The following is a 27,905-nucleotide window of genomic DNA, read 5'->3' as shown; positions in this document are numbered from 1 at the left end:
CGCGAGGTTTCGGGTCCTGCGGGAGCAGCCGCGTCGCTGTGGTTACGGGACGCGAGCCCTGCGCCGAGTCAGGGAGCCCGCGGGTTCGAGCCCCGCTCCGCCGGTGTGGGGCTGTGGGACCGCCCGGGCGGGAGGACCCCCAGGACCGCTGGTGAGGGGCTGCGGGCAGGTGCACCCTAAGGTGGGAGAGGCCCCAGACCCGTGGGTGAGGGTCTGCAGGAGTTCCCCAGGACCCTTGGTCAGGGGCTGCACCATGGCGGGACAGCCCCCGGGGCCGTTGAGGCTGCGCTGAGGGGCTGCCCTGCCAGGCGCGGGCGGACATCAGTGCCCCTGTCTGGCTGAGGGAGCTGGGGGGGGGAGGCACCGGGGCCGTGGGGTCCTCGGGGTGCTCTGAGTCTCTGGAGGGATTCCCAAACCCGAGGAGCAGATGGAGCCAGGTCCCCTGGGCATGTGGGAGCCGTGAGGAGATGGGGTGGCAGCCACAGGCCTTTGGCCCAGGAGGTCATGATTAATTTAAACACGGAGTAAAAGAGCGCCCAGGGCTGTACGTGGCGCTCGGAGCTGAGAGCAGTCTGGCACAGCGAGTCCCTCCTGAGAGCTGCAGCTGGGTGAAGTTTACAGAGCCAGATAATTTTCACATTACATTTCTCTCTGTGCTCTCCCCGCGCCTCATGATTCGTCACTGCCAGAGCCCTCTGCTTTCGGTGGTGTTTTGACAGCCGAGCCCTGAATAGCGCTCACAGCCACCACTGCTGTGTCCTGCAGAGGTATCTGGGAGAGGAATGGAGCAGTTTCATGTTTCTTGCCTCATTCTTTCTCCTGCAGAGCCATGGAGGTGCCTGCAGGGCTGGCTAGTGGGAGCGTGTCCTCTGCTGCAGCTCTTCCCAGCACGTCACAGCCAGCAGCAGTACAGATCACTGTCCTGAAGGCGCAGGACCTGGTAAAGTTCTTTGAAAATGTCTCTACTAATTTAATAAACGAGGCCAGAGAGATTCTGTGTGCTGGGATCCTGTTTGAGGCCAGGTGGGGGGTGATAAGGCTACAGGAGGGAGTGGTGGGAGTATCAGAGATTCAGGAATACCATACTGTGGGTTCCTCTACCCGCTGAGGGTTTGTTCACACAGAGCAAAAGCTTGTGAGTCACATAAATTAGGGAATGCATCTCCTCAGCAGCAGTCCAGAAATGCTGGGATGAAATGTAACTCTCTGCCTCCTCTAACTGTATGTAAATGGCCTCTTTTTTTTAAGCAAAACACAGTGAAAATGTGTATCAGTGAGGCAAATACCTCTGAAAAGATCTCAACTTGGTTATGAAGTCAGATTTTCATCCCAGCTACAGCTGTTTAAACCATATTGAAAGCAACAGGGTGGCTCTGGGCTTAAAAAGGCTGTGGCTCCAGTGCCAGACTATGAGCTGGTGCCAATCAAACCATCACTGCTGTGCTTTCCATGTGATGCACCCAGCTGTCCTTAAAGTCTCCTAGAGGAACTGGCATCTGGGAGGGAATGCAGAGGAGAAGCTCAAGCAGAAAAATGCAAATCCTTGCTTCTGCTCCAGCAGAAGAGAGCAAAAAACAGCCCCAAAGCACCTGCTTGAGGCTGTTACATGTAGTGTTGGAGCACCTCTCACACTGATAGACTCAGCAAACAGGTGAGAAGTATGAGGTGAGAGGAGGAAAAACAATGCTGGAAAGAATAAGCCTATGTATTGATTGCATTCAGAATGTTGCTTTGTGGTTCTGATTGCTCCATCCTGAGAAAGGGCTGTGGCAAAAGGAGGGGGGGTTACAAAAGGGCAATCACAACAACAACAACAATATGAAAAGAATTCCAGCTGTAAGAATGTGGAATCCACTTCCAGCTATAAGTGTGGAATCTGGTTAATTAGAGGTAGTGTAGAGAGAGATGAGAGAGGAGTCTTGGATAATTAATGGCACAGAGGAAGGTTAATTGGATTCTGTTTAGCCATTCATAGAATGCATGCTCAAGGAGACAGGGAGAGGGGCTGAAAATTAAAACCAAGTGAAAGAGATCTCTTTTTGTATAAGAGCCAACATGAAACTAATTACCCCAGTGACAGGGAGAGAGGGAGCTGAGGAAGAGGCTGTGGAGGTTGGGCATCCCTGTGGCTCAGCACTAAGGAAAAGTTGTTTGGGTACAATGGTCCTTGTATTCAGCCACTTCTCTGTGGATTGAGAACTAAACTGTGTTTCTCCTGCAGGGAGGCTCTTTGGTACCTGTTGCCCAGCACTCCCTCTCGCTGTAGAGGTGCCTGGTGCTGCCCAGGCATGCAGGTCCCCACTGCCACATGTTGTGCCCTCACCATCCCTCCTGTTTAAGCCCCTCCGTTTAGACATTTTACATTCAAAATAGAATTTGAATCTGCTCATCCCTGCTTAAAGCAAGTGGTATGAAGGTGGTGTAACAACAAATTGCAAAGATCCCCAAAGAGCTTGCTGGAGCTCCTCTTTGATTTCATAGAATCATGGAATCATTAAGGTTGGAAAAGGCCTCTAGGACCATAGAGTCCAACCACTGCAAAGCCACCACTAAACCAAGTGCCACATCCACATGTATTTTGAACACTTCCAGGGATGGTGACTCCTCCACTGCCCTGGGCAGTGTGTTCCAGTGCCTGACCACCCTTACAGTGACGAAATTTTCCCTAATATTTAATCTAAACGTCCCTTGGCACAACTGGAGGCCGTTTCCTCTCATCCATTTCAGGGCATTCTGCAGCGACATGATATCACAAGCATCCCGTGAGCTCATCCCTGTAGCTCAGGAGCTACTTTCTTAGAGACAACAAACATCTCAAGCTTCTTGGAAGCACAAAAATATCAATGGGGTATTTTGGGATTTGTTTTAGATGTGTCTTTCCTGGGGTGAAGCCTGGACCTCTCCATCTCCTATGCCAAGGCTCCTGATAATCTTTGGGGCATCATGGCATGGTGGAGCAGGAAATTTCCCTCTTAAAGGCAGGGAAGGGTGAGGTCCTCGCACGGCCAACATCTGCTGCTCTTGGTGGAACAGGCCCCCACCCGTGAGCCCTGTCCTGGGCACTGAACTGAGCTGCTGCCAGAGGAACTCGGCTCCCAGGCTGCTGCTGCAGAGGCAGGTGTTAATCTGCTCTTTTTTTGACAGAAAACTCTCAAAAGCGACGTGCTGGTCACATTGGTGCGTGTGGAGTACAACGGAGCAGTCCTGGGAGACTCCTCCAAGGTTGATGTCTTGCCAGACGGGACAGCAAACTACAATTTCACGACTAGCTTTGAGTGCAGTGCCGACGGGCCCAACTCCTCGGATGTCATTGCGCAGAAACCGCTGCTCGGTAAGTACCTGGGGGGTACTGTTGGCTGCAGGAGTCCCTTGTTCAGGGATAGCACTTGAGCAGCAGCAGGGGGAGGATCTCAGCACTTGTGTTCCATCTCTGCCAGCTGGAAGAATCCCCTTCCATGTCGGCCTGTGCTCCTTTGGCTTCACTGTGCACGTTGGCTTTGGGAGATGACAAGGAGCATGTGCCAGAGCTGACACAGACCCTTCCCAGCCCCCGAACTGCTGGTCTGAGGAACTCTGCCAGCTCCTCTCCTTTTATCTCCCTAGTGACTGTGGTAGAAGTGGGGCAAAAAGAGAAGAAAAAGCAGGAGAAGACCGCGCCTCTTGGCCAAGCTGTGGTGGACCTTCTACCTCTGCTACAAGGTACAACATTGACTTCCACAGCCTCCATAACCACTTCTTGCTCCTTGGCCCTTTTTTACCTTTGCTTATGGAACCTTGACTATAACTTACCTCCTTCTGACAAAGTGACCTTCATAGCTCTGCAAAATCTGCCTGGGGAGGAGAGGGGGTGGCATCAGTAACTCAGCATTAGGAGTTAGACCATGATTTTGTCTAGTGGAAGGGGTCTCTGCCCATGGCAGGGGATTGGAATGAGATGATCTTTAAGGTCCCTTCCAACCCAACCCATTCCGTGACTATGATTCTCTGCTGAAAGTCTCACTTTAGGCTGTTTGCACTCCTGTTTCTTCCCAGGAGAGTGTTCATTGAAGGTCTCAGCTCCTTTGTATGCAGTGCCTGCCTCCCCATCAGAGAGCCCACGCCTGGAGGTCACGGTATGTGGAATTCAGAACTGTTCCTTCCCTCGTTCAGCTCTCTGCTGCTTTTTAATGGGGGGGAGAGCATGACTCAGCCACCTGGCTCATCACGGATGTGGTGCAGCCCTATATGTTACAGGCTTGGAGGCCTTTCCTGCTCCCATTGACGTCTGTCCCTAGTTGCCTGTGATAGGTGAAGTCATGCTGGGAAATGTTAATGTGTGCAGCTACTGATTTGCTCTGGAACAGAGATGGAAATCACAGTGGTGAAAAACTCAAAAAATACAACACCTGGGTCACCTCTCTAGCTTTATTAGTTTTCCTTTCTGTGGTTAAATTATCTGAGTCCATTATTGTATGAGCTCTGGTTGCCTTTTCTGAAGGGTCCTTATTCATTCAGCTGGTTGCAAAGCACCCAGTGACTAAAATGAAGGGAATGAAGTATGAGACTGGGAAAGTGTGTCCAATTTTGCTGCTGAGCCTGCCTGCAGTGAGCACCAGGAGTGAATTGGAAGGGTGGATATCACATTAGCATCTCTGTGTTTAAGACGTTCACAGTGAGCAAGGTGGGGGGACACTCATTAGGGAGGCCAGGTAATAAATGCTGACCAGCTGGTTTTTCATTGCACACCATCCATTCAGGGCTGGGACAGGTAATTAAAGGCTGCACACAGAGTGTGGAGATAGGGCAGAGGCAAAGTACGGCCTTCTGAATCACCAGGGGAAAAGCATCATTTTCCATCCTTGATGTTCCTTCTCTGCGGCTCCTTTTATGAGACCCTGCCTCATTCTCCATGGCTCATTTTATGAGACCCTCAGGGCACATGCCCTACCTCAAACAGGCTGTGATTTAAACAAACAAATACCACAATTGAGCCAAATTGATCCTGAAATTCCTTTCCTGTCCTGGTCTGTTTTCTTTTACATCTGAGATGAGGCATAAGATAACATTATACATTCTGGCCTTAGTTTTCTGCTTGCTTCTCCTTAAGACCAGGCAACTTATCATTGTCTAGTTACTGGCTCTACTTTATCCTTGTCTCACAGGCTGGCCTTGAAGTGACAGTGTGCACCAAAGAGCCCCTGCTCTCTGCCACGGAGTTCTCAAGTGGGAGCCTCCTGAGTGTCACGCTGGAGGCAGCTTATTCTGTTCCTGAAGCATTTACCACTGATTCCCAGCAAAACTACATGGCTTGTTTGCAAGTACCAGCAGCTGGTGAGGTGAGAATGGTCCAGGCATGGTGACAGGGGATTTGGGTTGTTCTCCTCCACCACAGAACAAGTGTCCAGGCACGTGGGCTGTACAGTTCCTGTGCCAGTGCACCAGCAGCCTTTGTTGAGAGGCCTTAGGGTCTCTGTGGCATGACATGTTTCTTTAACAGAAAGCTCTGCTTGGAAAGACTGGGATTCAACCTGGCAGCGTTTTTTCCACAAGGCTCTTTATATTTATCCCATTCTTTGTATGTGTGTGGTGGAGTGTGTTTTCTGAGCCAAGCCCTGCACTGCTGCTTAGCTTTGTTATCCCAGCTCCGAGCAGCTGGCTCTTGCTCCTGCTTCTGTTGGAAATGCAAATCCTTTGTTTCTCATGTCTCTCTAGAAGGAACTCCCCTTGCTCTTCAGGAATGGCATTGTGAAGGCCAGTGGTGAAAAAGAACCATTACCCCGTCCCAAAAACTGGCCCCTTGGTAACATCCTGGCCCCTGGTGCCCTGAGCATACCCAACTCCTTCATTGTTGGAGGGCCCTATGAGGATGAGGATGGAGAGCTCACCAAAAGCAAGGTGAGGAAGGGCTGGCAGGGTCACAGATGGAACTGAACCAGCAGGGACTGAGAAAGATTTGTTATGAGGAGGTGGTTGGTCAGTCCCCTGTGCAGTGTCCAGGCACGGAGATGGTTCCCCTGGGACAGCAGGCATGCAGATTCACTGCAGGAGAGATCCCGAGGGGCTGTGTGGCAGGTCTGGTCCCCAAAAACCACCCACACTGAGCTGCTTGGCTGGGAGTTGTGTTATGTGCTGTGAGCCAGGCTCTTAACACTGATGGTGTCTGCAGGAAAGGGCTGCTGGCTTCTCTGCTGGGCTGGCCTGGCTATGGGGACTTGGACACCTCTGTCTGACTCACATACTCTCCCAGGGAACATTTCTGGGGACGATGCAGGCTGTGGATTGCTGGCTCTGACTGGACTGTGGAGCCCTGGCTCTGACTGCATGCCGTTTCTCACAGGATATGGAATTCAGGATCCAAGCAGAAAGCACAAAGAGAATCGTCTGGGACGTGGAAAGGCGCTGTTACCTGGATGCTGCTGCAGTAGCTGTGTAAGGGACCTGAGGAAACCACCCCAGAACATGCTCAGATGAGTGACCTGAGGCTGGGAGCAGCAACGTGCAGGTGGTCTCAGACCTCCTGCAGGTCAAACTGTGGCTCTGCCTCACCTCCCGTGGCTCCTGTTGGCCTGAGCAAGGGAGCAGCTTTGAACTGCCTTGAACTGCTGTGCTGGGAGAAGGTGGAGAAGCTGGAGCTGCTGTCTCCAGGCCACAAATGCTCATTCCTGTTGCCAGCAACTGGGGCTGGGGACTCTTTGAAAGAAGGGGCAGCAGTTATGGTGAGCAGGCATGAAGTAGGGTAGGGTGGCCCACACAGCTCTCCTCTGAGCTGCTAATTAAATTTTACTGAATTTTCAATACATTAAAAACTTTCACTCCATGTGGGCACTCCTCATTTGCTTTTTTATTGGATAAGCATTACCTTTAGCAGCTCCAATATGCTCAAGATCAGGCTAAGTGTTCCATTTCTCTTTGAATCCTTCTGTTTTCTTGGCCTCAGCTTCATCATGGCTGTGAGTTTCACAGCAAAATTACTCCTTGTGTAGAAATATTCCCTTCTATTTAATTTGATTTTTAAAATTCTTTTCCCTACATGTCTCTTGGTTTCAGAGTCACCATCCACATTGCATGGGAGCTCAGGGTCTGCTTGCTCTGTGCAGTTCAGGATTTACACCAAAGTTAACCACACTCCTTCTTGCTTGTTTTATTTCTGAAGTAACCAGGGGAGAGAGAAAACCGAGTGTGTCACTCTCTCACTTGTTTTATAGCTGGTTGTGCCATAAGTGAAAACAGCAGTGGGTGGAGGGGAAAATGTCCCCAGCTGCCCCAAAGCACACATGTTCCTGTGGCCTGAGGGTGTTTGCTGTGGGCCTGGGTTGAAGCAAACTCAAGAGGGGCTGCTGGGGCAGAAAGGAGGGTGGTGAGGCTCTCCAGCTTGGTTTGTGCATCCCCTGATCCCTGCTTTGTGCCCAGGCTGCAGAAGCGCGTTGCGGAGTGTCGGTACTGGCCTGTGGAGCTCTGCAGGGTGTCCACGGCCCCAGCCAGCAAAGGCAAAGCTAGCAAAGTTGACAAGGTAACAGTGGGAGGGGTATGCATTTTCCTTTTGATGCCTTTGTGATACCAAAACCAGCCTTGAACCGGCCAAAGCAAGTCAGAGAGCAGGAGGCTTTGTAAAAAATCCCATTTACAGAGCTGTTAAATAGACAAAGGGTCATGTTTTTTCCTTATAGCATACAGAGCTCTCCCTGGTGGTCTGTGGCAGCTGGGTGGAAAGAGGTCAGGAGAAGGGTGCATTTTAGAATCACAGAATCCCAGAATGGTTTGGGTTGGAAGGAACCTCAAAGTTCATCTCATTCCAACACGCTGCCATGGGCAGGGACACCTTCCACTAGACCAGGCTGCTCAGAGGCTTGTCCAGCCTGGCCTTGAAGAGAATGAAGTTAATTCACTGAGCTTATCTTTGGCCAATGGTGCTTTGGAACTTCTTGAAGAAGTTCATGCCTTCTTTCTTGGGCTGTAGGTAAGTTATGATTTTGGACCTAAACCCGGGTGATTTAACAGAGGAACAGCCCCTTAGCTAATGGTTCCATTCCTGGCAGCTGGTAGTGTGAGAGCTCCTAATCTGTTCCATGGTAAAGTCATATAAATTGGTGTAAATTCCTTTCAGCACTCACTAGGGCCAAGATTTTGCAGTCACCTGGTTTCTGTCCAGCCCAAGATGCACAGGGTAGGGTTTCTAACCACACAGCTGCCAACTTTGCAGCTGTATCTCAACAAGACCATCCTGAAGAATAGCAGAGTGCAGGAGTTAGAGAGAAAAGCTGCCCCACAGGGTTTGGGATGAAATTAATATTCTACATATGAAATTACTCCAGTGTATTCATCCAGGTTGTCTCGGCTGTGTGCCAGTGACAGAGAGCCTCTGGCTCATCAGGTGCTTCACTTTGCTGTGTGGCCTCTTCTTAATGGGATCAGTGACCCTGTTTCCCTGAGGAGGATAACAGTCTGTTCAGTATCTCAGTCCCTTCTCTGTGTTTCCAGGGAGATGAAACACAGATTTCCTTCCATGGTGTGGCATATGTCAACATGCTGCCTTTGCTGTGCCCTGGTGTGAAGGAGATCCGAGGAGCTTTCCGTGTCTTTGGCTACCAAGACAGTGAGGTGTTTGAGAAGGTGAGAGCAGCCAGGCAGCCAGAGCTCCAGCTCTGCAGCTGGGTTTGCACAGTGAGGTTGGGAGTGGACAGCGTGGGCAGGGGGGTGTTTGGGAGCAGACAGCGTGGGCAGGGGGTGTTTGGGAACAGGCATCATGGCCAGGGGACTGTTTGGGAGTAGGCAGCATGGGCAGGGGGGTGTTTGGGAGCAGACAGAGTGGGCAGGGGGGTGTTTGGGAGGAGACAGAGTGGGCAGGGGGGTGTTTGGGAGCAGACAGAGTGGGCAGAAGGTGTTTGGGAGCAGACAGAGTGGGCAGGGGGGTGTTTGGGAGGAGACAGAGTGGGCAGGAGGTGTTTGGGTGCAAGGAGCATGGGCAGTGGGGTACTTGAAACTGGATCTGAACCTTCACTGCTCTTCTGGTGATGGAGAAAAATAGTGATAAAAGCTCTTAGGTGCGGATTTCTCCGAGGCAGGGAATTTCTGGGGGTGTGTGAGCAGGTCTGGGGGCTTAGAGAGGCTTTGAATCTCACTCCACTCCCCCCTCTGCCATCAGCTGAGAGCTGTAAGAATGCTCCTCTCTCCCCAGTCTGGGCAAATGAACTGTGTTGCTGGGAAAAGCAAACAGTGGCTTTAAAAGGATTGCGTTACCCCAGGCAACCACTAAAAAAGCTGTCACTGGAGCTCTTTCAGCTCTGGCTCACCGAGGTTTATTTTTCTTTGCATTTCTCCCTCTCCATTACTAAGAGTGACAGTTACATCTCCATTTTCCCACCCTCCTGGAACAGACCTGAGCTTGTTTCAGGAGGGCAGATGAGTTTTACCACCCACATTCCCTGTGGTCCAGGCGCAGGAGCCGGGTGAATTCCAGCCCTTCTGCTGTCTCCCTGCTCCCACTGGCTGCTGTAGAGCAGGGCTGGGCACACAGCTGTCAGCTGGGCTCTGCTTCCCCAAAATGAATGACAGCATCTTGGCTGTGTGGTGTTGCTTGTCCTGTGGCATCTGTCACAAGTGAAGTCCTTCTCATTCCTTGGTGTTATGGATGCTTTTGGCTGCCTCGTGGTCTAGGCAGTCTCCATACAGCTGCTCCATCCCTTCCCCAGGATCCCCATAATTCTTGCAAGCCCAATTCCTATAACCATGATGGGGGAACAGCCTGTCTAGGCGGTCAAACGCTGTGTAAACACAGCCTGACAAACCCTGTTGAGTGTCAGGGAAGCTGCTCCACACTGGGTGAGCTGAGAGCTGAGAGTTACTGCCAGGCAGGTGGGGGCACCCAAAAGTTTGCAGAGCAGATGTGGTGAGGGTGGCCAGATTTCTCTAACAATCCACATCACCAGGCAAGTCCATAGCCGTGAGTCAGATCTAGGATCCAGCCAGGAGTTGTGTCAGGATCATAGAGCTGGGTTCCAACATGTCTATCACATAGCTCAGGCAAGGATCAAGGGCCAATCCTCAATGAAAACACAAATCTTGAGAGAAGATGGAAAGACCCTGCTGAGTCTCATCATCCAACCTGAAGCTTCACAGCTACATGGGATCAGGGCTGGCCTGGAGCATTGGCAGCTGAACTTCTAGGGGAGGAGAATGAGGTTGCAAAGCTTCTTAATGCATTTAAGACCCTGATGATGTGTTTTGTGATGTGAGAGGTTAAGGCAAAGGGGTGAGGAGAAGTCTACTTTGTCCCTTGATTCCCTCTGTTCCCTCTTTTTTTCAGACCAAAAGTCAGCACAGTATTTTCTGGGAACTCAAGTCACATCTCAGTCTGCTCAAGGAAGGGCTGGGGACCCCTCCCCTTCCCAGTAAGACTCAGAAGGAAGACAAAGATTCCAACAGAACGGTAAGGTCTTGGGAGGCACATTGCACTGTGATTGCTCTGCTCCCATGTCAAGGGTAGGTGGGGCATGCAGGAATCAGGGGTGGATGCAGGAACCAGGGATGGAACTGTGTTGCCTCAGCCAGCCAAGAGATACTGTCACAGAATCACAGAATTTCCTCCACTGGAAGGGACCCACAAGGATCATCAAGTCCAACCCCTGCACAGGACACCCCAACAATCCCACACTGTCCAATCTCTCCTTGAGCTCTGGCAGCCTTGGTGCTTTGCCCACTGCCCTGGGGAGCCTGGTCAGTGCCCAACCAGCCTCTGGGGGAAGAACCTTCTCCTTATATCCAGCCTAACCCTGCCCTGACACAGCTCCAGCCATTCCCTTGGGTCCTGTCACTGGTCACAGAGAGCAGAGGTCAGTGCTGCCTTTCCCTCATGAGGAATCTGCAGACCCTGAGGAGGTCTCTCCTAACCTGAAATCTTAGCACTGAACAAAGGTACCATCTCACACACTGAACTTCCAAAGATATGAGATCTATGGAGACTGAAACAAGAGACATCTTTTTCTGAATCATTACAGAGCACATCCAAAATCCAGTTGTCAGATGGCACTGGAGGACCTGAAAGTACCAGAATTTGCAGCGTTGATGGACAGGTAATTATGTTTCTCCAAAGAGAAGGAGATGCTAGAGCATCACTGTGCTGGTGTCTCACACCTTCCACACAATTAAATTCCTTAAGAGTGAGTTGGACAAGGGATATTTCACATAGCTGCTGTCCCAGAGTTCTTCCAGTGATGTCCAGCTGGAGATCAGACAAGCATTGGGCCAGAAGGTCTCTGTAAATTATCAGGCATTTATTTAAAAGGGTTCCTTCATATTTTGGCTTCTTCCTCTGAATGCACATTCATTCTGCAGGCAGATTGATTGTCCGGGCTCTCTCCTTTTTCCTAACCTGTTTTCTCGAGCTGAATTTTGCTGCTGTAACTCATTCTGAGGGCGAGCCATAAAACAAGCTGTACCTCTGCAGTCTGGAGATCTGTAGCTGTGTGCTCAGTATTTCATCGTGCCGGGAAGGCTCCAGACAGCACGACAGTGAGAGCAATGTTTATCTTCACAGCAATACAGTGAGGCAGGAACGTTCCTGGTGCTGGAGATAAAGCTGGACAAGGCCTTGGTCCCCAAGCGGCTGCGGGAGGAGCTCACCCGCCGGTGCGTGAGGAGGGGCTGTGCTCTGGGGCTGACGGCTCGTTTCTGCAGGGTGGGAAGGGGGCTGTACAGAAAGCTCCCCCCTGGAATGCTCTGCAAGGACCAACCCAGGCCATGAGACAAAGCCCACGGGAATCAGGGGGAGGATTTGGCCAAACTGCTTCAGAAGTGGCATCTGGTGTGTTGGGAAAACACTTGTTCATCCCAGCTGGCATCTCCCTGCCGTTCCTCTCGAAACAAGAGACAGCAGAGCAGCACAACAGTGTCTGTGTTCCTGTCTAGGCTTTGTTTCCCACTAATCCCTGTGTGCTTGCCTTTTGCCTGTGAGTCCTGGCCACCAGCATGGACTGTCCAGGGTAGTACTGCTGTAACTTCACCAGAACATTCTGTCATTTTTACCTTTTCAGAAGTTTTCTCACAATGTTTTACTCAATTTTTGGCTTTTATGTTAGTTTTCATGTTGTTCTGCTGCTCTTTCATCTCTGCTACTTTGAGTCTTCCACTGTCTGATTTGAGGCAGTTCCTCCCTGCTGTGTTATGGGCTAGGAAAGGACCAGCACATCTCATTTATTGAGTAAAAAAACAGAAAATGCAGCAAATGAATAAAGTATAACAAGTGCAGATCTGTGTCTCTCTCAAACAGAAGTATCAGCCATTCTTTGAAGGGAGAGTATGTGTGTTGTCCTCTGTGCTGCCTACTGTCTTCCAGGAGGAACAGGTCGAGGAAGGTGAATCCCCCTTAGAACAGACCTTTCCTGGCCTTTTTTATACCATTTCTAGTGCAATGAATGTGAGTTCAGGGTAACTCCTCGTTCACCTGCTGTGTGCAGCTGAATGAGGCATGTGGCACCTTGGCTCATTGGGTTATAAGGACTGAGAGTGTTCTCATAACCAGCAAGCAGGAAATGTTGATAAAATCTCAAAGAATTAAGGCTGTTTTGGCACCAAGGATTTTAATTCCACAATCTCACAATAGTTCAGGTTGGAAGGGACCTTTGGAGGTCACCTAGTCTGACCTCCCTGCTCAAGCAGTGTCCCCCAGAGCAGGTTACTCAGGGTCATGTCCAGATGGCTTTTTGATATCTCCTGGGAGGGAGACTCCACAGATGCTCCTGTGCCTGTGCTCAGTCACCCTCACCTTGATAAACCTTAGTAAAAATTATAGTAACCCTAATGAAAGGTGTAATGTAACTAATGTAACTCAAGTATTGGCCCAGACAGGGTTGCTGTGGTGTCTGGGGGTAGGTGGTCTAAGGTTGGTGTCTGGTATCCATCTGTGACCAGGGGATGAGGTGCCATAGCTGCACTGTGTGATGTTGGGAACTGATGGATCAGGTGACTTGGGCTGTACAGTGATCAAATTTTTCAGAGCTTTCTTCAGGGTAGTTCCTTCCTTACAGCTGTTCTGGCAGAGCAGGAGCTCTGAGTTACAGATCTGCTGCTCCAGCAGTGTTTTTGATTGCCAGTAATAAATGTTAACCCTGCTATGATGAGCTACAAGCATCAGTTGTAGGGATCTGGCCTTGACAGTTCCCTGTTGGTCTGGCATCAGTTTTCCTCCCAGGTCCCTGTGAGGTGTCTCAGGGACCCGATGGCAGGTTGGAGCCCTCGCACTACACGCTGCCTGTGGCCACAGCAGCCTGACTTCCCTGGCAGTGTGTCTGGTTGATCTCTTCTGTGCTCTCATTAACAGGGTCAAGGAGATGATTCCTTCTCGCCCTGCACTGCCTGCCCAGACTGAAGGAGCCAAGAAGGTACGTGCAAGAGTGTGTGACCTTGCCACCACTCTGCCACCCATCCTGCCCTCATTCCTTTCACACAGGAGAGTCTTCATTCTCAACCCTGCAGCACATGTAGATGAGGTTTGAAGAAGATGATGGTGCAAAGCCACGAAGATGGTGGAGGGTCTAGAGGGGAATAGAGCCATATAAGGAGTGGATGAGGTCACTTGCTGTGTTCAGCTGGAGATGTGGAGACTGAGGTCAGACCTCATTGGGGTCTGCAGCTTCCTCATGAGGGGATCTCAATGATCCCCATCTCCATGATCTCATGATCTCCAATCTCCTCCGACCCCAGGGAACATCTGGAGCTGTGCCAGGGCAGGGTTAGGTGGGATCTCAGGAAAAGGTTCTTCCCCCAGAGGGTGACTGAGCACTGAACAGGCTCCCCAGGGCAGTTGGCACAGGCTGAAGGCTCCCAGAGCTCTAGGAGTAATTGGACAACGCTCTGAGGGCCAGGGTGGGATTGTTGGGGTGTCTGTGCAGGATCAGGGGTTGGACTTCATGATCCTTGTGGGTCCCTTCCAACTCGGGATATTCTGTGATTCTACAATTCCATGAAATACCCAGAAAAGGAAACTTCTGGCTGTGTTATCTCCATGCTAGTGTGCCTTGGGAAATCATTCCTGGGGTACATCACTCATGTTCACAGCCCATACAAAGGGAAGAGATGGAGCAAAGGAGGGAAGGCAGCAGTGAGGGGATGTTTGGAAGGAAATGGGATGCTGGGGAAAGAGCCTAATGTTTGCCCTGGGCAGTGCCAACAGTTTCTTGTCTCTGATTAGCCCATGTGCTTCATCAGACTCAGACAAACATGAATCAGCCCTGACCACTCTCAGGTCACCCAGAATTCTTGAGGACCAAGATTATGGAGATTACAGGCTCTGCTGAAGAAGGCTGGCTCCTGGCCTTAAAGGCTCCCAGTAAATGAGATATATTTTACTCACAGACAGTTATATTGCTATAGAAGAGGCAGCAATGACTGAAATACTGGGTTCATATTAAAAAATCTTGCAGGAAGGAGCTCTTTTGTGTCTACCTGTAGATATTTTCTCAGCCCTCAGGTGTGGACAGGAAAGGATGTGTGACAGACTAATTGAGCCAGGTGGAGTTAATGGGAGGCGTGGGCTGTGCCAAATCAAATACATATCAAGGCTGATTGCATAAGTGACTTGTGAAATTTAATTAATTAATTTCCTAGGTGGTGGAAGATTATCACAAACGTGTCACGAGCGTTGCCAATGCCATCCTGAGTGAATACCACAAGCTCTTTGGGAAGCAGCTGCCTGATCAGGGAGCAATAGACCACCAAACCCTGGAGGAACAGAAGCGTCAGCTCAACTATGAGCTCAACACCTCTGGGAAATATTTTGCTTTTAAGGAACAGCTAAAGGTAAAGGCTCATTTGTGCTGTTCTGTCCCAGCAGTTTTTCAGTGAGGAACTGCTGCTCCATGGTGGTAACTCAGGGTGATGTGGTGTTCCAGAATCCCCTCCTGCCACTCAGAGCTGTTACAACAGGCACTGGGGGGACAGGATTCACCTCTAATGGAGGAGGTACCAAGCTGCTTTGGTCCCACACCTGGAGAACACTCCCTATGAATGGGAGCCCCATGCTCATAACCTGAGGATGGCAAAGCTGATATCTCACACACCCCACAGTCTGCCCTGGCAGGAAAAGGGAGTTCCCCTCTCTTAGCTGCTCAGCCCTGGCTATGCTCTGACCAGAGACCCCCCTCTCTGTGCCAAGGAGATGAGCTGCCCACATGCTGTCCCTAAAGGGGCACCAGAGTGTCAGGGAGGTGGGGAAGGAATTCCCTCTGCTTGCTTTTTTTCACCTTTAACAGTGCTGGGCTGGATTTATTCCTCAGAACTAAGTTGGAGCTTCAGGCAAAATCAGTGTGTTCTGGCTCCTTCTGATAACGGAGCTGGTGGGGGGCACAGGGAGGACCTTCCTTGTCCAGCAGTCCCATGTCTCCATAGTATCCTGTGGTGAAGATTGTGAGGGAGAAATACCTGAAGACCACAGCATTTGAGACCCAGGAGGAGCTCCAGGCATTCCTCAGTGAGCTCTACGTGTACCTCGTGGAACAGATGCACGTTGCCCTGAACCAGGTAAGGAGAAACCTGGGGCACTTGGGCCACGACTTCACTGTGAATCCAGGGCAGGTGAAGGACTGTTGCCTTCAAGACAGAAGCAGGCTCATGTTTCCATTTCTGCAGTTATCACACATGGGCCCCAAGCTACACTCAAGGCAGGGTCCAGTGCATCTGTATCCTGCTGCTACAAAATCCTGATGGTGGCATACGTGTGAGATGCCACTTGTAAAGCTGCTGTAGCTGGTGGCTGGGTTTGTGCCTCTTGCCACTCACCTGGGCAGAGCACAGACCTCCAGCATGAGCTGGGGTCACCAGTGAGTGGCACCACAGAAGCTTGACATCACTGTAAATAATCATAGAAACATGACATAGTTTGGGTTGGAAAGGACTTTAAAGCTTGTTTTACCCCCTGCCATTGTCAGGGACACCTTCCACTAGACTGGGTTGTTCCAAACCCTGTCCAACCTGGCCTTGAACACTTCCATAGATGGGGCAGCCACAGCTTCTCTGGGCAACCTGTGCCAGGGCCTGACCATCCTCATGAGGAAGAATTTCTTCCCAGTATCCCATCTAACCCTGCTCTTTGGCAGTGGGAAGCCATTCTCCCTTGTTGTGCCTGTCCATGCCCTTGTAAAAATGGATATTGCCCTGTTCCTGTGTGGCAGAGGTACCTTGGAGCAACAGGAATGTGTCCCGCCACAAAGAGCAGCTGGGACAGCTTGCCTTTCCCTGGTGTCCAGCCCCAGCCATACTGGTCTGTACTGGGTGCAGTGCTGGACTGGGATCACATGAACCATTCTTCCCCTCCCCAGTAACACTGTCTCACTCCCTACCAGCTCCTCTCTGAGGAAGGTGCTTCTCCCGCCCCTCCATCCCGCACGACCCAGGAGCAGCTCGGGCTCTTTGCTCGCGAAGCTGAAGCCAACAAGGACTACAAACTGGCCTCTCTGTACCACCAGCAGGTAAAGGAGCCTCTGTCCTTCCATGCCCATGTCCCCTGTGTCTGTGCTGGCAGCAGTGTGGGGCCACTGGTGACAGCTCAGCCAGCCTGGACTGTGGTGTAGGGAGGAAGGAGCTGAACGTGACCGGGATACTCAGACTGGAATGGGAAGGATTTTCCAGGGAAATGCTGCTCTCTGCAGGATGTGTGACTATCCCTGGCCAGGTCACTAAGGACTTATATATATGACTATTGTCCATTCTTGAAGCTTGACAGAGCTCAAGAAGCGTTGGGACAATTTTCTCGGGCACAGGGTGTGACTCTTGGGGATGGTTCCTGTGCAGGGCCAGGATCACTCGATGATCCTCATGGGTTCCTTCCAACTTGGCATATTCTGTGATTCTGTGACTCCAGCCTCAAGGCCAGGGGAAATGGGATGAGCTGGTCCAAGAGGCTTGCTGGGTCAGTACCGGGGACACTGAGCCCTTGGAGGGGGTCAGCTGGAGCTGGAGGGTATGTGTTAGGTGGAGGAAGCTTAGAGGAAGTGGGCTTCCAGCACGATCCCAATTAAGGGACACCCTCACATGTGATAGGCAAGGGCTTGATTCCTGCCAAACTGGGCTGGGGTGGTCAAGAAAGTCCTGATCTCTGTTGTCTAGAGGATAACTCAGGACCAGCACAACATCCAGGCCTGGCTGGACTATGGAGCCTTCTGCCTCCTGCACGAGGACACCACCAAAGCCCAGGAATGCTTCCAGCAGGCTCTTTCTGTGGACCTCCACCACGTCCAAAGGTGCTGAGCGCTCCCAGTGGGTTGGTGGGAAGGTGGGGGGTGTCCCCCACACCACTACCTGGGGCCTGCAAGGCTGACTGGCTCCTCTTGCCCCAGTTTGCTGCTCTGTGGGATCGGGGCTGTCATGCTGCAGCACTATGAGGATGCAGAGGTTTTCTTTGAGGATGCCTGCTGCTTGGAGCCATCCAGCATCGTAGCCTGGACCCTCTCAGGTACAAAGCCAAGCCTACCTGGTCCTCCAGGTGTTCCTGTAGAGCCAAGCATTTGTCCTGCCCCCAATCCTCTTCTCCTTGCTCCAGTCTGAGAGCTAAGGCAAAGATTTTGCTAAGGGTCAGGTGTCTGCTTGTGCCACTCTGTCTCCCACAGGTTTGTTTTATGAGCTGCAGAATAATAATGTTCAGGCAGAAAGGAACTTTCGTGAGGCCAAGAAGCTCCTGCAAGCACAGCTCAGTGAGGGGAGAAGAATCCCCGAGGCTGCTGAGGGAGGAGAAGGGAAAAAGGACATTTCTCCCAGCACAGACCCAGAGGAATTCTTGCCAGGTAATGCTGGGCAAACCCAGGAGGTGCCCTGGCACCAGCAAGGAGGGGCTTGGAGTTTTGTGGGACGTGGTAAATGGTGGAAGGAGGGGAATTTCTAAGAGGAAAAACACAAAGGGCGAAGGAAGAAGATGTGGACTGTGAGCTGGAGTAGAATTCCATGAAAGCTGTTGCTGTGAGTTCCCAACACAGCTTGGAAAGCTCTGTCTCACCAATTCAAAGAGCAAACCAGCAGCTTCCTCTGGAGCTTTGCTGAGTCCAGCCTGAGCTGAGACTGTCCTGAGTCCCAAATGTTTGGCCAGGCTGCAGGAAATGCTGGCTGGCTTTTTTTTTAATGTTGTCACTACTCCATGCACAGTGCCTCAGGCCAGCAGGCTCATGTCATGTGTGGTTTTTGGTCCCTTCTGATTATGAGGGAAGGGATATTCATAAAATCATGGAATCACTAAGGTTGGAAAAGGCCTCCAAGATCATTAAGTCCACCTGTTAACGCAGCACCACCATGTTCACCACTAAACCATGTTCCCAAGTGCCACATCCATATGGCTTTTGAACACTTCCAGGGATGGTGACTCCACCACTGCCCTGGGCAGGCCAGGGCCTGACCATTCTTTTAGTGAAGAAATTTTCCCTAATATCCAACATAAACCTCCCCTGGCACAATTGGAGGCCATTTCCTCTCATCCTGCCTCATTTATACCTGTTTCTGGCTTCACATGGTAACCTTGTACTCAAAACCCCAGCCCCAGGTATTGCCTCCTGCGAAGAAATTTCTTCCCACCTTTGAAAATCTGATAGATCTTTTATATTTTCTCTCTTCCCCGTTTCTTGTGGAATCATGCTCCCAACTGGGCAGTTTATGGCAAACCCTTTCCAAATAATGGTTGTTGGGGGTTTCATTCCAGAGGGGGTTCCAGATGGCTCAGCTGACAAACCTTCAGCGGTGGTGGAGCCTGCCCTGGCCTGTGTGACATCCAAGGAAGAGGCTACGGCACCAGAGACAGCCCTGGAAGGTCAGGGAATGGGGACCTAGTGTGCAAGGGAGAGCCCAGTGCTGGGAGATGGCCTTGTGGGATCAGTGGGGAGTAATGTGGGAGCAGGGAGCTGTGCATGTCACAACACCAAGGCCTGTTCTCTCTCCCTAGCCAGGGAATCTCCAGGCAAAGCAGGTTCATCCCAATTTTCAGAGCAGCACATCTCAGGATGGACAGCCTGAATGCAGCTCTCTCTCTCATGTCATGTACCCAATGGCCTTCCTCTGCTGTTGGAATGTCTCTCTTCTGGGATGCCTGCTCTTAAACTGTCCCTGTGGATCTCCTCTGGTCCTGTGGTGTGTGATCTGCCTCCTCCACAGCTCCACTCCCCAGTGGATGGTGGACATGGCAGTGCCAGGTGCCTCAGGGCCCCTGGTTGGTCTGGGGAGGCAAGACCCTCACTGAAGTTGTTTTTGACAAGCATCGTTCATAAATTCCCACCTTTTCTTCTGAATTTGGACTGGAAAATCAGTGGATCAAGAACATTACTTTTTTTTAGATCTCATACAAAACTTAAGCCCTTCAGAAAGAAATGCTGAGTTAATTTCTGCTTCAGCCTCCCCTGCCACCTCCTGGGTTTTACACCATGTTACTGGGATTCCTCTGTCCCCACCAGGATCTCAGGCCCTGCTCTGCCTCCAGAAATAAATCCCCCACTTAGGGACTGACAGAGACACGTCTTCTTGCAGCACCATCCCTTGATTCAGGACCTCACCAACCTCCCTGCACAGTCTTCATGAAGGCAGTGGAATTCCTGATGAAAGTCAATGCTATCCAGGTCAGCTCAACAGGGAGTGGAGGAGTGGGAAGGGAGGTTGGTTTATTCCCAAAAAGCTGGTGGCATCTTCAGTCAGCCTTGTTTCCCGGGCTCAGGGAATCAGCTGTGGCCACTCCAGATGCTGATCACAAGAGGGAGCAACGCCACCACTGCCCAGAGATGCAAAACTGTGGCTAGGGAGAGCATTCAGCCCAAAATGCTGGTTGTAGACACAGCCATCTCGGGCAGGTGAGGCCCTCAGGGGGCCTCAGCCCAGCACTGCCTGCTGCAGAGGGAATAGCCAGCTCAGAAATGGTGCAGTGTGCTCCTCTCTGTACATTCAGAGGCAGGAGCCATTATTGTGATGTTTCCAAGATGCCAGAACCCCTATGATTCAGACCCTTGTGTGTGTCAGAGTAATTTTTGTTCACCTATGGAATGTCCCTGTCCCACACAGTTATCTCTGGGGTCTCTCTGATTGTCATGTTGTGCTGCCTGCCTAAATTCTACATGGCAGAATGAGTTGGTTAAAGCAAAACAGAAGTAATCATGGAATGGTTTGGGTTGGAAGGGACATTCAGGTTCATCTCATTCCAATCCCCTGCTGTGGGCAGGGACACCTTCCATTAAACCAGGGACACCTTTCATTAGACCAACATTCAAAAGAGGGGGAAAAAAAAAATCTCCCATGTGTTTTGTGTTCATGGAAGTCAAACAGGTTGTCTGTCAGCCCCCTGCCCTGTCCTTCTGGTGTGCCTGTGGTTTCCCTGCTCCCCTAACCACCACCTGTGCCCTTCCTCCCCAGTTTGTTCACAAGGCACTGGCCCACGAGCTGCTGAGCCCCCAGGGAGGCCCCAGCTGTGGGTATTACCTGGCACTGGCCCGGACATACCTGCTGCAGGAAGATCTCCCCAGATGTGAGCAGTGTCTGCAGGAGGCCGTTCGGATTGACTGCACGGTAATGCCACGTTGTGTCCCTGGGGGGCTGCAGCAGGACTCCACCCAAACACTGCAGCCACTTGTGCTGGTGTGTGTGTGAACCCAGAGCTTCGTTTCCACTTTACAATTCAATGTTAGTCCACAACAGTTTCAGCAGGGAGGGCAGTCACACCAGGCTGTGGCTGCAGCCCTGCCCTCCCTGTTATCCTATTCATTCCTGGCCTCCTGTCACCTCCTGCACAGACAGGCAGCATCTCTGAGCCTGTCTCTGCCTTTCCCTCTGCAGTGTCTGCCTTTCTTTTCCCTTTGGGTGGGTATATCCTGATCTCATTTCTCTTGGTGCATGAGCCAGGCTCTATTTTGTGAGAAACAAGGTTGCTATTCAGCAGAGAGGGAAGGTGGCTCTGGGGAGGCAGGTTTAACAGAAGGAGGGAGGAAGGTGACACCTCGGAATGCTCTGTGGCTGCTGACTGTACCTGGGAGCCTTGTGCAGGCCAGGACACTGGGCAGGGAGTTGGAGGGGGGATCCTATGGTTGGTGTCCTGTAGGCAGCCCACCAACTTCAACTCTGTGTGTAAAACCTGCCCTGCTATCATAGAATCATGGAATTGTTTAGGTTGGAAAAGCCCTCTAAGATCGTTGAGACCAACCATTCCCCCAGCACTGCCACGTTCACAACTAGACCATGTCCCCAAGTGGCACATCCACATGGCTTTTAAATCCCTCCAGGGATGGGGACTCCATCTCTGCCCTGGGCAGCTGTGCCAGGGCTGGACAGCCCTTTCGGTGAAGAAATGTCCCCAATATCCAATGTGGTGCAATTTGAGACCAATTCTTCTTGTCCTGTCCCTTGTTCCCTGGGAGCAGAACCCGACCCCTTCCCCCCTGCCCGGCTCCCCCCTCCTGTCAGGGAGTTGCAGAGCCAGAAGGTCCCCCCTGAGCCTCCTTTTCTCCAGGCTGAGCCCCCCCAGCTCCCTCAGCTGCTCCTGCTGCTCCAGACCCTTCCCCAGCTCCGTTCCCTTCCCTGGACACGCTCCAGCCCCTCAATATCTGTCTTATTGTGAGGGGCCCAAAACTTCCCCCAGGGCTGGAGGTGCCTCGGCAGTGCCAGCACAGGGGGAATTCACTGCTCTGCTCCTGCTGGTACAGCCCAGGGGCCATTGGCCTTCTTGCCCACCTGGGCACCCCTGGGCTCATGTTCAGCTGCTGCCAACTGGCACCTCTAGGTTCTTTCCCTCTCTCCCCTGGAGAGCCTGGAGTGCTGCAGGGGGTTGTTGTGATAATATAATTAAACACTGCTCAGCTCCTCCTTTCTGCTGCTTACAGGTGTCCCAGCCCTCCTCCCAGGTGTTTCTCTTTCCTGTCTCCCATCCCTGTCTCACTCCTGGTTTTGTGTGCACAGAACCCAAATGTCTGGGCTCAGAAAGGACACCTGTGGTACCTGAAGGGGGACTGTGGCCAGGCAAAGGAGTGCTATGAGCGAGTGGTCAGTTTTGTGGAGGATGCTGTGGACATGCACTTTGTCTACCTGCGCCTGGGCTCCATTTACCTGGAAGAGAAAGAGGTGAGGAGCCAGCAGGAGTGGTGGAGGGGAAGTTACCACAAAGCAAGTTGCTCCCCCAGCAGCTGTGGGGAGAGTGTGTGTCTGAGTCCCACTGGAGATGGGGTGTTTGGCAAATCCCTGAGGAGGGGGGCTGCCTGTGGAGTGATGTGCTGATGCAGAAGCATGGCTCTCTCTCCCCTGGCAGTATGGCCGGGCCAAGCAGATCTACCTGCTCGCCTGTGACAACTCTGCATCCTGTCTCACGTGGTTGGGGGTGGGGATCGCCTGCTACAGGGTAAGTGCCACTGCCTTCATGTCATCTGTGCTTTAATCAGTGCCATGGCATGGGACACAGGGCTGGCTTTTGCGTGATCCCCTGGATTTAAGTAAAGCTTGGCTGCCTGTGACCCGTGGCTCCACAGGCCATCATGTCCTGTGCACTGTCACAGTCCTACTGTGGCACCCGGGCTGCTCAGATGGGCTGTGTCACTGCTCAGCACCTGCTCTGGGAGCAGCCAGCCTTCCCCCTCATCCCAGCTCCAGCCAGAACCTCCTTCCCCAGGGTGGCATGGCAAGCAGTCTGGGCTCTGCACCCAGTGCCTGCCTGCACATGACCTGCATGTCACCACCAAGGAACTGAGTGGGATGTCAGTAGGGAGGAATCTCAGTGCTTTCCCAAGGGAATCCAGCACATCTGAGGGGCTGCCAAGGACACCCAGCCACCAGCAGTGTGGTATCTCCCCAAGGAACACCTCACCAGGTTCCTCCAAGGGAGTTTGGCCAAGGGAAGCAACCAGGGAAGGAACTTGAATTTCTGTTTCCCCCTTGGCCAAATGTGCAATTCCTGAGGGGCTGTGGAATCGGGCCAGGGAAGTGCAGCCCACCAGGCACCAGCTACCCCTGCCTGCCTGGACCTGCTGCACAGCAGGAATAGGGAGCAGGAGCACAGCCATGTTTCCTCGTGGAGCTGGATCACTCAGTTCCTGCAGGTGAAGGTGTTTATGCTGCTTTCCTTTTAGCTGGAGGCTGATTTGAAAATAGTAGGTGATCCCATGGGGGTCAGCAGTGGGAAGTTTGTTCTCCAGACTGGAGAGCTGGATGCTGGCACTGAGGATGACTGCTTGTCTCTGTCCTAAATCCTTTCCCTGCTTCCCTATCAGGGGAACCCTGCTAGGAGCTTTTGATGCACTGATTTCTTCTGCTGTTAGAGCAAGGGCTGTTCACTTATGAAGCCCATTCTGCCTTTTGTCCATGCCTCTCCTTGTCTCCCTCAAGCTGGGAGAGCTGGTGGAAGCAGAAGATGCTCTCTCTGAAGCCAATGCCCTAAATAACACCAACGCTGAAGTGTGGGGATATCTTGCCCTCATCTGTCTGCGAGTGAGTGCCCAGCCCCGGCCAGCCCGATGGGCAGGGGGGTTTTCAGGGGTTTATTGGGGGGTTTATTGGCATCTGCTCACAAACCCAAAGATTATGGTGGTAAAAAGTCTGGGGGAAGTGCTTGGGGAAAGCAAAGTGTTCAGATGGCAAAGGCAGAGCCTTTCCTTGCTTCTTGTCATGCCCTGGGGCATGTCCTCCCTGCTGAGCTTCTTAAAAATGTCCCTTCTTTGAGATCTTGTGCCTTTCCTGGGGAAGGGGCACTTCGAGGCACCTCCAGTCCCGGGGGCAGTTCTGGGCCCCTCACGACTGGAGGGTGAAGCCTGGGGAGGTCGGGCTCTGCTCCCGGTGAAGAAGGGGCAGGACCAGAGGAAATGGCCTCAAATTGTGTGGAGGTTTAGACTGGATATTGGGGAAATTTCTTCCCTGAAAGGGTGGTCAGGCCCTGGCACAGCTGCCCAGGGCTGTGGTGGGGTCACCATCCCTGCAGGGATTTAAAAGCCGTGTGGATGTGGCCCTTGGGGACACGGGTTAGCGGTGGCCTTGGCAGTGCTGGGGGAATGGTTGGATTTGATGGTCTTAAAGATCTTTTCCTGCCTAAACGATTCTACGCTTTCCTCCCTGGCGGCTCTGTCGCTGTCGCAGGGCGGGCGGGAGCTGGAGGCAGAGCAGTGCTACAAATACACCGTCAAGGTTCGTGTCTGTACCCCCGCAGGGGCCGCCCGCCCTGTTCCCTCCACAGCTGGAGGCCCGGCTGTAGCACGGGAAGCTCCGTCTCCCGTCGGTGTCCCAGCCGGGCTGAGGCACCGCACAGCCGTGCGTGCCGGGGGTCCCGGCGGTCGGTGGAGCCCGGCCCTGACCGCCCTCCCCTTCCCCGCAGCTGGGCCTGCGGAACGACGCGCTGCTGCGGGAGATCCGCGCCGCCCAGCGCCGCTTCGGCTTCGGCGACCCGGCGTTCTGAGCCGGCGGGCACATAAAGGCCCCGCGCACCGAGCGCCCGTCCCGCCTCTGTCGCGATCGTGTCGCGACCCCGGGGAGGGGCGGGAGGGGGCGGGGCTGGGGGGCGGGTCCCGGGTCACGTGACGGGCCGTGACGCGCCGCCGATTGGCTGCGGCCGCGCGGGACGGTTGAGCCGGCGGCGCGCGCCATGGCGGCGGGTTTGGGGGGGGGGGAGGGGGCGGGGCTGGGGGGCGGGTCCCGGGTCACGTGACGGGCCGTGACGCGCCGCCGATTGGCTGCGGCCGCGCGGGACGGTTGAGCCGGCGGCGCGCGCCATGGCGGCGGGTTTGGGGGGGGGGGAGGGGGGGCCAGGGGGGGAACGGGGTGTCACCGGGGATGGGGGGGAGATGGGGGTAAGAAGGCGTCACGGGGGACAGGGGGGCACGGGGGCACCGGCGGCGTCATCGGCCATGGGGGAACATGAGGGGACCGGAGGCGTCACTGGGGATGGGGGTGCGCAGGATGCACCAGAGGGGTGGGGGGTCTCCGGGGGATTTGGAGCACGGAAGTAACAGGGGTGTCACCGGAGGGGGAGGAAGGCTCTGGGGACAGTGAGGGTCTGGAGCACGGGGGTACCCGGGGCGTCACTGGTGCTGGGGGGGGACTCTGGGGCTGGGGGGGCTCTCGGAGCATTGAGGTAATGGGGTCATTACTGGGGCTGGGGGAGTCAGAGCACTGTCACTGGGCACGGAGGACTCAGAGTACGGGGGTAATGGGGGTGTCACCGGGTGCAGGGGCAACGTGGGGTCTGGGGGGCTCTGGACACGGAGATACTGGAGTGTCACTGGGCCTGAGGGACTCAGGGCATGGGGGGCTCTGGACACGGAGATAGTGCGGGTGCCACTGGGGCTGGGGGGCTCAGCATGGGGAGGCTTGGGGCACGGAGATACCGGGGGTGTCACCGGCGTGGGAGTGCTTGGAGCATGGGGTTAATGGGTCCATCACCATGCTTGGGGCACAGAGATGGCACTGGGGCGTGGGGGTCACAGATGCAAAGGTGATGGAAGTGTCATTGGCACTGACTCAGGGCACGGAGGGGCATGGAGGTACCAGGGACTGAGGTGGCTCAGGACACCCTGATAATGGGGTGCCACCAGGGCAGGGAACCTTGGGACATCGGGTTCCAGGTACACGGGGTAACAGGGGGTGTCCAGATGTGGATTCTGTCCCCCCACCGATCCCGGTGCCGGTACCAGCAGCCTGGCAGCGTCCCTACCTGAACATCTTCAAGCACTTCCGTGTGGAGGAGTGGAAGCGTTCTGCCAAGGAGGGGGACGTGGCTGCCCTCACGGTAACAGGGGCACCACGGGGTGGGGGCACCAGCCAAGGGTGGGCAGCGCTGACCCTTCATCACTGCTTTCCTTGGTTTCACAAGGACACGAGGCTGAAGGGAACAATCTACCGGATCCGGGGCTCCAACCCTGCCAGCAGTTACCTGCAGCTGCCCCGGGCTGGGACACAGTCACTGGGGCTCACGGGGCGCTACCTCTACCTGCTCTTCAGGCCCCTGCCCCACAAGCACTTCCTCGTTCACTTGGATGTCACCACCGAGGTACGGGACACTGGGTGGACTCATTAAACCACCCTCATTAGCACTGTGACTGATTGAAGGACTGAGGGTGGCAGTGGTGGTCTTGGGGGATGAAGACCTTGGCTAATCTTTGTTGCTGCTGGTGGGTTTCCCCGGGCTGGAGTTGATTTCCGTCCTCACAGCATCTCTGCTGGGGACAGGGGACACTGAGGGGACGGGAGGCACAGCCACGTGCCTTGTCCTCTGCAGCACTTCCCTGCCAAAGCCACCAGGGTGACTAAAGCTCTGTGTGTTGGTGTCTCTTCCCAGGAAAACCAGGTGGTTCGCATCTCCTTCTCCAACCTCTTCAAGGAGTTCAAATGCACAGCCACCTGGCTGCAGTTCCCCTTTGTCTGTGGAGCAGCCAAGGACTCAGCGGGTGACTCTGTGTCCCGGCGTGGTGAGGAGCTGTGTGGTCGGGGCTGGGCTGGCATGTCACCACCAAAATAAATTGTTAGAAAATAAATCGAGTTCAGAAGTTGGCTTGATTCCTTTGGGGAGGGTGAAGAGAAGCTGTAGCTGCCCAATCCCTGGAAGTGTTCAAGGTCAGGTTAGACAGGGCTCGGAGGTCCAACATGGTCTAGTGGAAGGTGTCCCTGCCTATGGCAAGGGATTGGAACAAGATGGTCTTCAAAACTCCCTCCCAACCCAAACCATTCTAGGATTCTGTAAGAGTTGTGGGTCTGAGCAGGAGCTCTTCCACATGCAGAAGCTTGGAACTGTAGCTCCTGGTAGGGCTGTCAGCCATCCTTGTTCTCCCAAGCAATGGGGTGCAGTGTCAGGCCAGGCATGAGCCTACGGGGATGGTGGGGCTCCCTGTCCTTCCCCACCCCTAAGCTACGAGGCATATTTTCCCATCTCCCACTGGGCACAGGCCTGGTGGGAATCTTGCCCGGTAAATAGTTTACTGAACTGTGTGAATCTCGTGTCTCCCATCCTGCAAGGTCCAGCATCCACATCTGTAGTGTCTTTTCACACCATCCCTATTCTCACGTGCCCCTCTCCTCCCCAGGTGCCTCTGGAGCAGCCCCTGCCGACGTGCGCTGGACGTGCCTGGTGCTGGACTTGCCCTCCATCCTTTCCCTGTACCTGAACCGCCGGTACAGCCACCTCAGGGCTGTCAAGCTCTGCTCCAACCTGCTCGTGAAGAACCTCTGCACCAGCGACTTGGTGTTTGACCCAGGTGAGGAGCCAAGACCTCGCCATGGCCTCAGGTTTCTCCTGTGACTCCAGCCCAGCCTGGGGGAAAATCCTTGGGGGTTCAAAGCTGAGGTTGCAGCCCTGGCAGAGCACTGGGCTGCTGTTGCTCTCTGATATGGGCAGGAAGGGCAAAATACTTACTATGATGTTAAGTTTCCATGTGGGCGGGGACACCTTCCACTAGCCCAGGTTGCTCCAAGCCCCATCCAACCTGGTCTTGGACACTTCCAGGGATGGGACAGCCACAGCTTCTCTGGCCAACCTGTGCCAGGGCCTCACCACTCTCACAGGGAAGAATTTCTTCCCAATATCCCATCCCTCTGGCAGTGGGAAGCCATTCCCTCTTGTCTTGCCACTCTGTGACCTTGTCCGAAGTCCCTCTCCAGCTCTCCTGAAGCCCTTTTATGCACTGGAAGGCAATCTGGAATGGAATACAGTCTCTCAACCTCTGGAGGAAAGTATCCTCTCGTTTTCCAGCTGTAAAGTGAACAAAAAGAACAAAGTTAAATATCTTTCCAAGATTAGAATTTTTTTCAGGGGGAAAGAAAGAAAGAAAGGTGTCACCCCACCTTACTTCTCCAAGACCTGTGCTTTTATCTGCTGGAAGAGCCTGTGCTTTTTTTTTGTGTCAGAAATCTTTCAACCTGCTTTTTTTATCCACTTGCTCAGTGTGGCAGAGATACTTTGGTCAAACCCTTTGTTTCTGCCTTTCTTTTTTTGTGCTGGAATTCTGCCTGAACTG

General features: G+C 53.2%; 2 protein-coding genes across 4 annotated transcripts in view; both read left to right on the top strand.

Annotated features, from left to right (window-relative positions):
* The first annotated feature begins 32 nt into the window (after positions 1–32).
* CFAP70 (cilia and flagella associated protein 70) lies at positions 33–24,390 on the top strand. 3 transcript variants are annotated; one of them, XM_017808714.1, is made up of 28 exons: positions 33–151; positions 826–940; positions 3,145–3,331; positions 3,604–3,699; positions 4,033–4,112; positions 5,142–5,315; positions 5,692–5,874; positions 6,317–6,408; positions 7,390–7,489; positions 8,458–8,589; positions 10,283–10,405; positions 10,974–11,048; positions 11,513–11,604; positions 13,295–13,355; positions 14,581–14,772; positions 15,361–15,492; positions 16,314–16,439; positions 17,077–17,210; positions 17,307–17,422; positions 17,577–17,750; positions 18,653–18,760; positions 19,471–19,559; positions 20,344–20,496; positions 21,880–22,041; positions 22,226–22,315; positions 23,296–23,397; positions 24,040–24,087; positions 24,275–24,390. In XM_017808714.1, exons 2-28 carry the CDS (start codon positions 830–832, stop codon positions 24,353–24,355), a joined length of 3,213 nt encoding a protein of 1,070 aa, XP_017664203.1. In that variant the 5' UTR covers positions 33–151; positions 826–829; the 3' UTR covers positions 24,356–24,390. The 3 variants fall into 3 exon arrangements, with proteins under 3 accessions (XP_017664203.1, XP_017664204.1, XP_017664205.1); XM_017808715.1 differs by having other exon boundaries at positions 33–181; XM_017808716.1 differs by lacking the exon at positions 22,226–22,315.
* A 134-nt stretch (positions 24,391–24,524) lies between these two features.
* Positions 24,525–27,905, top strand: part of WDR90 (WD repeat domain 90) — a 46,976-nt gene continuing 43,595 nt past the window's right edge. Inside the window, exons 1-5 of the mRNA XM_017808673.1 lie at positions 24,525–24,551; positions 25,521–25,684; positions 25,769–25,945; positions 26,234–26,363; positions 26,976–27,146. Coding sequence (XP_017664162.1) covers positions 24,542–24,551; positions 25,521–25,684; positions 25,769–25,945; positions 26,234–26,363; positions 26,976–27,146 — 652 coding nt within the window. The 5' untranslated portion in view covers positions 24,525–24,541. The remainder of the gene's footprint in view (positions 24,552–25,520; positions 25,685–25,768; positions 25,946–26,233; positions 26,364–26,975; positions 27,147–27,905) is intronic.

This window comes from Lepidothrix coronata, unplaced genomic scaffold (genome assembly GCF_001604755.1).
Source record: "Lepidothrix coronata isolate B3197 unplaced genomic scaffold, Lepidothrix_coronata-1.0 Scaffold24, whole genome shotgun sequence".
Classification (NCBI taxonomy): Eukaryota; Metazoa; Chordata; class Aves; order Passeriformes; family Pipridae; genus Lepidothrix; species Lepidothrix coronata.
The sequence above is the reverse complement of the archived record's forward strand: the minus strand, read 5'-3'. Positions and strand labels throughout refer to the sequence as shown.